The sequence below is a fragment of the Schistocerca americana genome, chromosome 5 (genome assembly GCF_021461395.2).
Source record: "Schistocerca americana isolate TAMUIC-IGC-003095 chromosome 5, iqSchAmer2.1, whole genome shotgun sequence".
NCBI classification, from domain to species: Eukaryota; Metazoa; Arthropoda; class Insecta; order Orthoptera; family Acrididae; genus Schistocerca; species Schistocerca americana.
Window position 1 is genome coordinate 229,023,203 of NC_060123.1, and position 12,843 is coordinate 229,036,045.

Genomic DNA, 12,843 nt, shown 5'->3' on the forward strand with positions numbered 1-12,843 from the left:
GGATGACAGACTAAAGGCCGAAATACTAAATGTCTTTTTCCAAAGTTGTTTCACAGAGGAAGATTGCACTGTAGTTCCTTCTCTAGATTGTCGCATTGATGACAAAATGGTAGATATCGAAATAGACGACAGAGGGATAGAGAAACAACTAAAATCGCTCAAAAGAGGAAAGGCCTCTGGACCCGATGGGATACCAGTTCAATTTTACACAGAGTACGCGAAGGAACTTGCCCCCCTTCTTGCAGCGGTGTACCGTAGGTCTCTAGAAGAGCGTAGCGTTCCAAAGGACTGGAAAAGGGCACAGGTCATCCCCGTTTTCAAGAAGGGACGTCGAGCAGATGTGCAGAACTATAGACCTATATCTCTAACGTCGATCAGTTGTAGAATTTTGGAACACGTATTGTGTTTGAGTATAATGACTTTTCTGGAGACAAGAAATCTACTCTGTAGGAATCAGCATGGGTTTCGAAAAAGACGGTCATGTGAAACCCCGCTCGCGCTATTCGTCCACGAGACTCGGAGGGCCATAGACACGGGTTCACAGGTAGATGCCGTGTTTCTTGACTTCCGCAAGGCATTCGATACAGTTCCCCACAGTCGTTTGATGAACAAAGTAAGAGCATATGGACTATCAGACCAATTGTGTGATTGGATTGAGGAGTTCCTAGATAACAGGACGCAGCATGTCATTCTCAATGGAGAGAAGTCTTCCGAAGTAAGAGTGATTTCAGGTGTGCCACAGGGGAGTGTCATAGGACCGTTGTTATTCACAATATACATAAATGACCTTGTGGATGACATCGGAAGTTCACTGAGGCTTTTTGGGGATGATGCTGTGGTATATCGAGAGGTTGTAACAATGGAAAATTGTACTGAAATGCAGGAGGATCTGCAGCGAATTGACGCATGGTGCAGGGAATGGCAATTGAATCTCAATTTAGACAAGTGTAATGTGCTGCGAATACACAGAAAGAAAGATCCCTTATCATTTAGCTACAATATAGCAGGTCAGCAACTGGAAGCAGTTAATACCATAAATTATCTGGGAGTACGCATTAGGAGTGATTTAAAATGGAATGATCATATAATGTTGATCGTCGGTAAAGCAGATGCCAGACTGAGATTCATTGGAAGAATCCTAAGGAGATGCAATCCGAAAAAACAAAGGAAGTGGGTTACAGTACGCTTGTTCGCCCACTGCTTGAATACTGCTCAGCAGTGTGGGATCCGTACCAGATAGGGTTGATAGAAGATATAGAGAAGATCCAACGGAGAGCAGCGCGCTTCATTACAGGATCATTTAGTAATCGCGAAAGCGTTACGGAGATGATAGATAAACTCCAGTGGAAGACTCTGCAGGAGAGACGCTCAGTAGCTCGGTACGGGCTTTTGTCAAAGTTTCGAGAACATACCTTCACCAAAGAGTCAAGCAGTATATTGCTCCCTCCTACGTATATCTCGCGAAGAGACCATGAGGATAAAATCAGAGAGATTAGAGCCCACACAGAGGCATACCGACAATCCTTCTTTCCACGAACAATACGAGACTGGAATAGAAGGGAGAACCGATAGAGGTACTCAAGGTACCCTCCGCCACACACCGTCAGGTGGCTTGCGGAGTATGGATGTAGATGTAGATGTAGAAAGGTACATAAATTCACACACACACACACACACACACACACACACAGAAACAGATGTAAGGAGAGGTCCTTAGCAGTGGAATCAACTTTCTGAAACCATCTGTATGGTCATGTAATTTTAAGATCCCAAGTATCACACACTGCAGCCATTCACCATGGTGGGCTGTCATTTGTGAATAATTAATGAAAAAATTCAGTGTTTTGTTAGAACTTTGTTTGAATCTCAGTAGCGTTAAAAAAGTTACATTACATTGACTGGTTGCATGGTGTAACGGGTAGGGTGAGGGCTTCACATGCAGGAGATTGAGTTTGAATCTGATAACATGCATTAATTTTTTTTTATTTTTAAATCTTTATAGAAATGACTTTGATCATAATTTTTATTCAATTGACTGATTTAAATGTACTTTTTTTATTTCCATTCCTTTGTCACATCATTTATGTTTATGTGCCGATTACCATGCGAAAAAATTGCACATTTTGTAATGAAAAATACATTTTTCATACTATTGCACAGGAGGTAGAAATAGTTTATTTTGTCTTTTGTTTTTTAATCAATAGATTGAATGTTGTAGTAGATAAATATAATTAAATTCACACTAACAGAAATTCTGAGTGGAAAAAGAATAATACAAAGAAAAATTAAATAAATGAAAAAGTTCATATGGTGATTAAACTGACGTTACAAAGGAAGAGAAGTAAAAAATTACATTTGAACCAATTAATAGAATAAAAATAGTGATCAGAGTGATTTTGATAAAGATTTAAAAATAAACAAAAATTAATGCACCTGATGATATTCAAACCCTCCATCTCCTGCATGTGAAGCCCTTACTGCATTCATTATACCATATAATCAGTCTATGTAATACAACTTTTTAAATGCTGTAGAGCGCTATGCAAAATTCCTAAACTTTTTTCGTCAGTTACTTGGAAACGAGGGCCGCCAGGGCGAATGGCAGCATGATGTGATACTTGGCATCTTAACCTACATCACCGTATCTTTGATTTCAAAAAGTCCATCCCATCATTGGGGACCTCTCTTCGTGAATGTATGCTTAGGCGTCTGTGTGGTTGGCGTGCGAATGTAACTACTTGCAAAAGAGCAAGAGCTCTAAATCTAATGTGAATACTGTTTTCTGTTAATGTGTTTCTGTTCTCAACACATTGGCCCCACTATAGGTGAATAGTTGCCTTTACCATATTTTATGTATCACTCCATCCAGGAATATCCTTTGTTAATGTGGTAGACATCTCAACTGAAGCTGATTTCTTGTATATCCACTGGAGAATGTCCGCTGTAACTTACTCTGATGTGGCATACATTCTTAATCAGAGATATGCCAGTGTACCTGGTTGAGGTTGTGTAATATTTCTGCCAAAGTAAAGATAAAGAGGTGCCAGGTGCAGTAAATGAAATGGCCATTCAGTGTACCTATCTTGATATGTCCACTGACAAGCAAGTTGACCACTGAGGAAAAACAAAATGTCAGTAAACAGTATTCTTTCGTACAACAGGAAGGACATTAAGTTTTTTAAAGATTACTGTACACTTTCACTGACCTAAATGTGACTTACTTCTCCGCTAAGTAATGTTTCTTCCAGTAAACTACCAGTAAAATCTAACTCATTAAAATATATTTCAGCAGAAAACTCCATCATACACTTTTAAATCTGTGTGGTTTAAGACAAGTTGTTTGCTAGTACAGCCCAAGAAATTATGTGGGAACATCCAGTTTAAGTGAGGGATTGTCAAAGGCTTTTCCACCTTAGCAGTGTTAAACCATATGAGATTTGAGTCATTAGGATTTTCTATGATGCGTGGAACTCTTTGACACAAATGCTTATACCACTCACATCTGGGCCTATTGAGATTCTATCTCTTCTATGTGAAACATTCCACTTTAGGAACAACTATAAGTCCTCATTAAACCAACGTGTGTAAAGTAGTCCATACAGCCTACTACATATATAGATGTATCCTGCAGAACTTTTAAAAATAGATACCTTCAGTCCTCCGGTATTACGCTGCCTTTCATAATTGATTTCTTTCTGACAGCATATTCCATTACTACCTTATACTCTATCTTGTGTCAGTATGCTTCCTCATTACTTTCCTCTCTGTCCTGCTACTTCTTTTTTACTGACATTCTTCCTCTTGTTCTTTTCATTTTCATATTGTTTCCAGTCATGGATGTCAACCTTGCCTTTAAGTATTTGTGCATATATTTTTTTAATTTATTTTTGATGACTGATTTTCATTCAGTTCCCTTGTCATACACCACACCTCAGATCTTTTACACCACACCTCAGATCTTTTTCTCGGCTTAGGATGTAGAGTAAATGTCTTTCTTTAGTTACTTTTGTAATATACACTTACTTTCCACTGTCTTCTTTTATTAGTTTCCAAAGAAAATGTTGAAACCTATTTTTTAAGTTTGCTGTATTTTTTCATCCCACAACACTATTTGCATCAATGGAATGATTTTGGGATCAGTAGTTTTTGTTTATATTATAAATACGTTTTTATGGTTACATTTTTGGAGCTTGTCATTGATGTCAGAAGTGTTTGTTGCATTATTTTTAACAGACAGAATGGTGAATACATTTAAAAATCCTATTTTGATGTGTTCTATGTTGCAAGTATGTGCAAATTTATTTTGAAATATAAATTTACTAGTATTAAAAAATTTAGATGTTGTTTGCTTTTCTTAAACATGCAGACAGAGGCTTCATTTGTAAGTAATACCAGTTTTGCAAATTGTCAAACTCCAGCCGTATTTGTGGTCGGTTTAGTTCAACTTGTATGTCTCATATGTGATAGACAGCCCTCTTAGCTCCTCCTTGCAGTAATGTATAGTGCCTCTGAAATCTCATACCATACATCTCATTTAGTTCATTGATATGTGGTGGTTTGAAAGAAAACTCATTTGGATGAGCTGAAAGTAAGCACTGGTTCTGGGAAGTTTGTAACAACAGAAGCACAGCATGAGAGTTAAACCAAGTTTATTGCTACTAAATCTTCACTTGTTTAAACAATGGTGGTTCACATGATGAAGCTGCAGAAATTCATGGTGAAATTTGTACCAAGTTAATGTGCAGATGCTTGTGAAACACTGCTTGTATGGTAATTTTGCCATTTCATCAATATTCTGGTGTGTTAAAAGAGTTTTTATTGCATTGCAGTGTTGATGGCAAACAGTTAATACACTCAGCAAGTCTTGGAAGCATCTATTGTGACATACATTGCCATTGTGCTGTATATATGGTAAAGCACACACAATGTTCCAGGCATATTCTTTGCAATTATGGAAGGAGGAAAATGTTTGTGGAAATGAAGGGAAAGAGATATCCATCATTGGATGATAATAAATGGGTAGTGCATTTAGCTTTTTTGTTGATGTTACATAGATTTACATGACTCAGATATCACTATAAGAAGAGAAGCTACTTATCATTGAGGTCTGTGTTGAAATTAATGCCTTAATGTACCAGCTTTGTCCATCCGAACAATTGGCTTGTACAGGAACAAACATTTTTTGATCATCTTTCATTACTGTGAGTACCTCCAGAGACGGCTTCCTTCCTTTACAAACAAGACATCAGGTTTTACCCAGTAAAGCGAAGTGAAGACCTGGCCAGGATGGCCATACAGTTGTGCTCATCCACAAGAAACACAGAGAAGGGGTGTTGTCAGTAAACACCCCAGCATTTTTGCAAGTGAAACACTGTCACACACTAAACATCTATGCGCCAATGCTTGGTGCAGCACAACAGTTGAACATTGACTGACACTAGTCTTTGAAAATACTTCTTGCACACTATCATTGTGACAACTTCTATTTACAGTGTCATTTCTGTGAATCATTGTTTCATCAGAATAAAGCAGTAGTCACTTTCTCATGCTTCATTTATTAATTAATCCAATGTTGTACACATTTTCTGAAACTAATTTGTCTCATTCACACATAGTGACTCATTTATTCTGGTGCTTTTTAAAACCAAATCTTATAGAAAGAAAAATTTCTGTCAGAGAAGTCCAGATCTCTGCGCTAAAAGCAGCTGCAGTGTTTTTGCAAAGTTGGTATTTCTTTGTATTATTCATATCACAGAACTTGCTGCGTAACAAGGCATATGTCTATATCATCAGTGAAATATTTAATGTATGAACTTTTCTTCTTCTTCTTCTTCTTCTTCTTCTTCTTCTTCTGTATAGCTGCTTGAATCCCACATTGCTTTGCACCATTCCCTCCTGCCATAATGTGCATACAATTGACTTAATCATCTTCTACGTTTTGTTTGCGCATTCCCTCATCGTTTTCAACTGTACTGCTGCTGATTTATCCTCCTCGTCATCAATAAATTTGATTTGATTAACAGCAACCTATCAGACATGCCTGTGAAAGTGTTTTCCATGATCACTGTCCACGCTTTCAACACACACTACTTTGAACAGGAATGTTAACTATATCTACTGTACCTTATCAGATGACGAAACTAGTTCCTACTAATTCCTGGCCTACAGTTCACTTACAGTAAACCAGGATCCCAACCCCTATTAATTTTCTTGTCAGTAGTGACCGTGTTCATGCAAAAATCCATTAAAATTTTAATTGATCTTTTAAATAAAAGTAAAATACAGGAAATAATGTTAAAGAATGTGGAAGAAACCTGATTGCTTACTAATGAAACAAGTAAAAAGTCAGTTGTAGTTAATGCTGGAAGAAATGCAAAAACTTTTCAGAATATGACAGTGTTTAGAATTTACCAAATAGTGCCTCACTTGTAGCAGAATGTTCATCAATATAGCTGGCACATTCCCCTGATGACTCTGGAATAGGGCAATATGACGTGTTCTTACAGGTAAACAAACTTTATTCAGGACAAAATTAACCAGTTTAATGTTCATCAATATAGCTGGCACATTCCCCTGATGACTCTGGAATAGGGCAATATGACGTGTTCTTACAGGTAAACAAACTTTATTCAGGACAAAATTAACCAGTTTAAAGTTTTCCCCCTGTTTAAACATTAGCAATAAGTCTAGCTAATGTGCTGTGATTGGTTAAAGCTAACTGGTTTAATGTCGCCCACTTTACGATATGCATACTTCAGTAGCACCTTGAATAAGATATTGCATAATCCACTGCAAAATTTCACTAAACATGCCAAAGAAAGAGAGACATGTATAAAGATGGTTAATGCCAATTTACATATAATGACACATAACATAAAATTAAAAAAAAATAAAGTAGAATATTTCTAATTATTGTAAGAAATCTGGAATGTGTAATGCAAATGCTAATAGATTTCAACAAAAACATTTGCAGTTACATTTTACTGTGAAAAGCATTACACAGCGGATTCAGTTTTAGTTCAGTGCTTGAAATTGTTGGAAGTATTATTTAAAGGAATGTGTCGGAAAGTTATGTTCGGTGAATAACAACTATGAGGAAATCCATGTATGAACTCATCAAAGCGAAGTTAAGTTTCATTGAATAAATCATTTAAAAATATATGTAGAATTGTTAGAGGAGAGTTGCTTAACCATTACAATATTCAGAGAAAGAAACTTAGCTTAGTAATGGTCGTGTATTGGCAGCACACAGACATATTTCAGTGATTGTAATCATTGTTAAATAATGCTGCTGCAGATTTCCTCTTGAAATAGGTAGTTAGTGTGAAGGTGCAGTAAAAGATGTACACTGATGAACCAAAACATTATGACCATCTACTTAATATCTTTTTTGTCCGTCTTTGGAATGAAATAATCACTGATTCTGCAAAGCAGGGTTCTGGCAGTTTGCTGGTAGTTTTGTGGAGGTATGTGGCATTAGATGTCTACGTACAAGTCATGTAATTCACATACATAATGTGTTGCTGATTCGTGTACGCAGTAATGGCGCCTTACACCAATGCAACTTGGTTCCATAGGATTTACACCAGGTGAATTTGGTTGCTGAGACATCAGTGTGAGTTCACTATAATGCTCCTCAAAGCACTGTAGTAAGTTTATGGCTTCGAGAAATGAACAGTTATTCTGCTGAAAGAGGACATTGCATTTGGGGAAGACATCAAGCATGGGGGTACAGGTCGTTTGCAGCTGTGATCATGTCTTCAATTACTGTGATGGTCTCGTGCACACTGCAATCGTAATTGACAATATAAGTGGGTTGACATGTAAACACACATGGGTAGTCAGCTACGGAGCTCCATGTTCATCAGTGTTCGATGGATGGTGTGCTCCAAAACTCTTGCACATGCACCGGCATTGTGGTCTTTTGGCAGGGACACCAATCATACTTCACAGAGCAGAGAAGCCTCCAAGCCCCACATTTTGTGAAGATTTGTGGACATCCAACCATTTAGCATCTAGTGATGGTTTCACTGCCTTATTTCTTTCCGTAGATGCTCATGACTGTATTATGTGAACATTCGACCAGCTTCCCTGTTTTCAAGATACTCATTCACAGGCTCTGTGTAATAATAATCTGTCCGTTATCAAAGTTGCTTATCTCAAGGGATTTTCCTGCTTGATGCCCTCATCTTCACTAGGGTGATAGCATGTCCGTGTCTGTTCCACCTGTATACTTTTATGTCACGTGCCTGCAACACCATCAGGTGGCATCCACCGCGGCGGGTAGTGGTCATAATGTTTTGGCTTATCAGTGTTGTGTATATTATGGTCTTGTTGATGGAAGCATTGGTGGCCAAATATGCAAAACAATTCTAATTCATAATGAACGATGTTATGTTTGCCAGTGTCACTGTATGTAAATGCACTTGCAACCACCATTCAAATGTGTAGTTTTTGTATACAGTTTTAATTTGGCAGTTTGCATTGTGCTTTGTAAATTGTCCTGGTAAGAAATGTGTATCTGTACTGTTCCCATGTCATCACAGTCTTTAACCCATTGCATGGAAAATTAATCCAATATGCATAACATTTAAATACATATTGTCCCCAATTTTTCTTCATTCCACAATACGGTGCTAAACAGGCCATGTATCTACAGCTATACCTCACTATTTATGTTCGCATATTGCTCAACAACCAACAAACAATAACTGCTATCTACTCATTGTTCATCAAAACTTGCTGCACTCTCGCTTTTGCAGAACATTATCCAGAGTTAAACCATATTAAATATTTTCAATTTGAGCATATACACATTATTAGGAGAAAAAACAGCATCAAATAATAATAAAACAACAATAAATACAGCAAAATAAAAACCATTCAGTTTCTTGACTGTTACTAAGGATACCCAACCCAAGCTGTGATGTGTTACGTTATACACAAATATAAGTACAAAAATTAAATGTATATAGAAATTTGGATTTATAGTCTTATCTTCACACTCTTTGTAAGGTAATAACTTTGCCAGCATTTCGAGGCAATGTTTCAAGACATGTGTAGCAAATTATTTAGCACTCAGTTGTCATGTACACCGTATTCTTTACCTTAGAAAGTTACGTTAGAGGTAATTTTGTAACATTTTCTTCTCTATTAAATTTGAAATATAGAACCATGGACTTACATTAATGATTCTGAGATGTACGGGTAAAACAATTTTCCTGGCTATTCATAAATTCAGCAAAATAAGTACATGCTAGGGTCCGTGTTCCCTTGCGAACAACTGCTTTGTTATCCGAAGAATTTAAAAAATGCAGAAAGGGCAAAGCTTCGTGATCCAACACTGAACAATTTTTCATGAGGATGATGAAATATATTGTAGGGCTTGTTTGAATTTTTACACACTACTTTTTTACATTATTTATATTACTCTCCAGTGTTCATGCCACTGAATGTTCAGTTGTTTCTTGTCTCTAATCAAATAAACTTGATCTCTATCAAAAAACTGTTCAAATATTGTATTAATAGTCCCAGCTGGTTATCTGTGATTTTTGTTTTGGGTGCATAGAACTGCTGAATCGTCTTCTTTCTATGCAGCACACACAGCAGTTGTAAGATTGTGTCTGTACTATCTACAGGGCAGAAGAAACAGAGAAACGGTGTTTTTCAATGGTGGGCAATATTTCTTTCTGATGACACTATGAAATGTTCCCACTCAAGTTGCTATTCTTTTGTTGAGTATGTCTTGTTAATGGACCTGAACTGTACCTTTTATATGTTACATTTATATAAAAATATGGTTTTTATTTTTGTTGTAGGAAATTTCTGACAGGATATAAATAAGTTTGCATTAAAGGAGGCCACTCACAGAAAAACAGAAGTGTTCAGTTTAGGGTTGCCACAGGTTCTGGAAACCAGGGGATTTCAGACACATCAGGGAAATCTGGGGGGGGGGGGGGGGGGACACTGGAGAAACTCTCTTTTTGTCTCAGCAGATCAAATGGTTTGTTTACTGAGGTGTCAGGCATTGTCACTGGCTGGATGCAGCTGTACTCCTTATTACTCCTTTTCCCCGTCCTACCACTCCCCTCAGCTTGCAGTCAGTGTTGCCACCATTTCTTACTACTAGCCTAGCAGCTGCCGACGAGAGGCAGGGTGGCATGGGGAGTGGTTTATGTGGATTTGATTCTCAGAGACTGAAGAAGCAGTGGCCGGAGACGGCAATCCTGTGCATGAGTTGTGTTTGAGTGATTGTGTGAATGTGTATGTGCTCTTGTTTTCTGACAAAACCTATGGCTGAAAATTTAGTTGTGAGAATGTGATTGTCTTTTCTACGGGTCTATCTGTGGTTCAGCAATCTTCTTTATGGTGAGTTATTATTGATTCTCAGAGAATTTGAACAAAGTATCTGTTGCATGGATTGATCACCGTGGTCTCATTTCATCAACATGCTCTCTGTCACTTGTGAATAGCTGGCCATGCGAATGGACTTCCACTACGGGCCAAAACTGCAAGCCGCTTCTGCGGGTATCTGTAATGGATCAGGCCTGCTGATCTGAAGCCATTCAGTTCCACTAGTGTGCAGGCACTGCCCGTCAGATCTGGTCTCACCAATCTGCCCGCAGGCCAGGTCTGTTTGTGTGTGACCTAATGCAACGTATTTTCATGATTTATCCGTGGACCTAAGACTGCAGTGCTCCTCAGCAGGCCAGAGGCCACGGGTGATGGATTTCAGGAATTGCGACTGTGTTATCGCAAGAACATTGTACAGTGTGTCATTTTATTTGTTCTAGTACATTTTGGCACTTCAAAAGTAGTTTATATGTTAGAAAATATGGACAGTAAGAATAAGACAGTTGTGTCAGTCATTGGCAGTTTGTACACTATGTACTCAGATATTTCTCGAAAGAGAAATCACACTACACCTGTAAAATAATAGATGTAACACAGTGTGTAATAACGGACAATAACGAACATAGTACAACCGATATTTTATTGACGGTCACCAATAGTGTTGGTTTACACAACTGTTTTCTGCCTTATACAGTTCTTTCAAGATGCCTACTTTTTTCTGAGGCTACTTCTGAAATCAGTGAAGGTATTTTAAATGTCTTGCAACTCCAATGAACTGTCTGTTTTTGTCAACAGATGTTTCATTTTACTGAAATAAAATAACATCAATGGGCTTAATGAAGCACATATACCATTTGGCTTGCTTTCTCTGTCTAATAACAGCACATTATAAAAGATGTACATGTTAGTACCTAAAATATCTGCTCACATGTTTAGAAATACAGAAGTCCTTAATTTTTTTTGTCAACTTACATCTTTGTTTACCCTTGAGCTCTCAAAATTTGTCTGGGAAAAATGCTAAAACTTGTCCGGAAATCAGGGAAATATCAGGAAGTTTCACTTGGGGAAACTTGTGGCAACCCTGTTGTTGTCAACAGGCACACACAAAATGCCTGTGAACAGCTCAATGCTTCTGCTTTTGTGTGAGTGAATTTTATTTTTATATGACTCTAATAAAATGTTCTTGGTATTCCAATTCAACCATTTCATTGACATTTCACAATATATCTGAAGTGCAACCTGCCTGATCCTCTGGGGAAAATAAAAGTTGTTACCTAATGGGAACTACCAGTATCGCAGCAATCTGGCTTGACCAGAAATACAAAAATATTTTGTTCTTAGAATTGGTCTCCACAAGTTGTATTTTTATGTTACCATTCAGTCTGGCATGATGCAGCCAACATGGTTTTACCCTCCTGCCTTAATTTCTTCTTCTCAGGATAGCACTTAAACCAAATGTCCTGATTTATTTGTTGGATGTGTTCAGATATCTGCCATTCCTACAATTTTTGCTCGCTACTGCTTCCTCCTGTACCATGGAAATTATTCCCAAATCTTTTAATACACGTCCCATTATCCTGTTCCTTCCTTCCCTCACTGAATCTATGTGAAGCTACTACCTTCTCAGTCCACTCAATCTTTCGTAATGCATGCACAGCCTCGTGTGTGTGTGTGTGTGTGTGTGTGTGTGTGTGTGTGTGTGTGTTTGCAAATGATGTCAAGTTAATAAGCTAAGTTGTTAATTTGATCGTTCAATTTACAGGTCACTGGTAGACCAGTACTTTGGTGGTACCTTTGATGTTGAATTGAAGTGTACAGAGTCTGAAGATGAACCTCCAAGTCACAGCATAGAAAACTTTCTGCAGCTGAGTTGCTTCATATCGCAAGATGTCCGATACATGCATTCAGGCTTAAGATCTGTGAGTATATAGTAAATGTCTTCTCTTCGTGTCGGAATATAGCCAGGTTGACCCAAAAGTGCTTAAGTGTGGTGCATATTGTTATTTCAGTCCCAGGCTATTGTCATCTTTGTGAATGTGTGTGTTATTGACATAAAATGTAGTTAATTTAGTGAAGTACCCAAGGCGAAACTGTGACTGTCCTTGTTTGTGTCTGTATCAGGAAATAAGACAGGATATCCAAAATATATCATATGACTATATTGTTACATTCCATCCTGGATTTTCCACTGTTTGAGTAATCATAATTGTAGCAACCTCCCAGTTACCACTTTGTAATTTTTTGTTGTTATTGCTAAACTTATTTAAACATTACATTTTTCTTCTGCTGTGTGTAGCCACTCCCGATTATCTGGGATAATGTGGGTCAGATGATGTGTGACAAATTGAAAAACGTGAATAGTAGAGAGATTTGAAAATGTGTTCTTTGTTCAAAAGTTTATCAAATTTCTGTTCATAGACATTGTAGGCATGGTTATTTCTTAAATTAGTCTGTGATGGTGGTCTGCTTCTGAGAGGAACTGACATTTTT

The 12,843-nt window shown here is 37.6% G+C and overlaps 1 protein-coding gene across 1 annotated transcript in view; it reads left to right on the forward strand.

Annotated features, from left to right (window-relative positions):
• LOC124615651 (ubiquitin carboxyl-terminal hydrolase 14) overlaps nt 1–12,843 on the forward strand; it is a 128,582-nt gene that overhangs the window by 77,049 nt on the left and 38,690 nt on the right. The window contains exon 6 of the mRNA XM_047143664.1: nt 12,116–12,272. Coding sequence (XP_046999620.1) covers nt 12,116–12,272 — 157 coding nt within the window. The remainder of the gene's footprint in view (nt 1–12,115; nt 12,273–12,843) is intronic.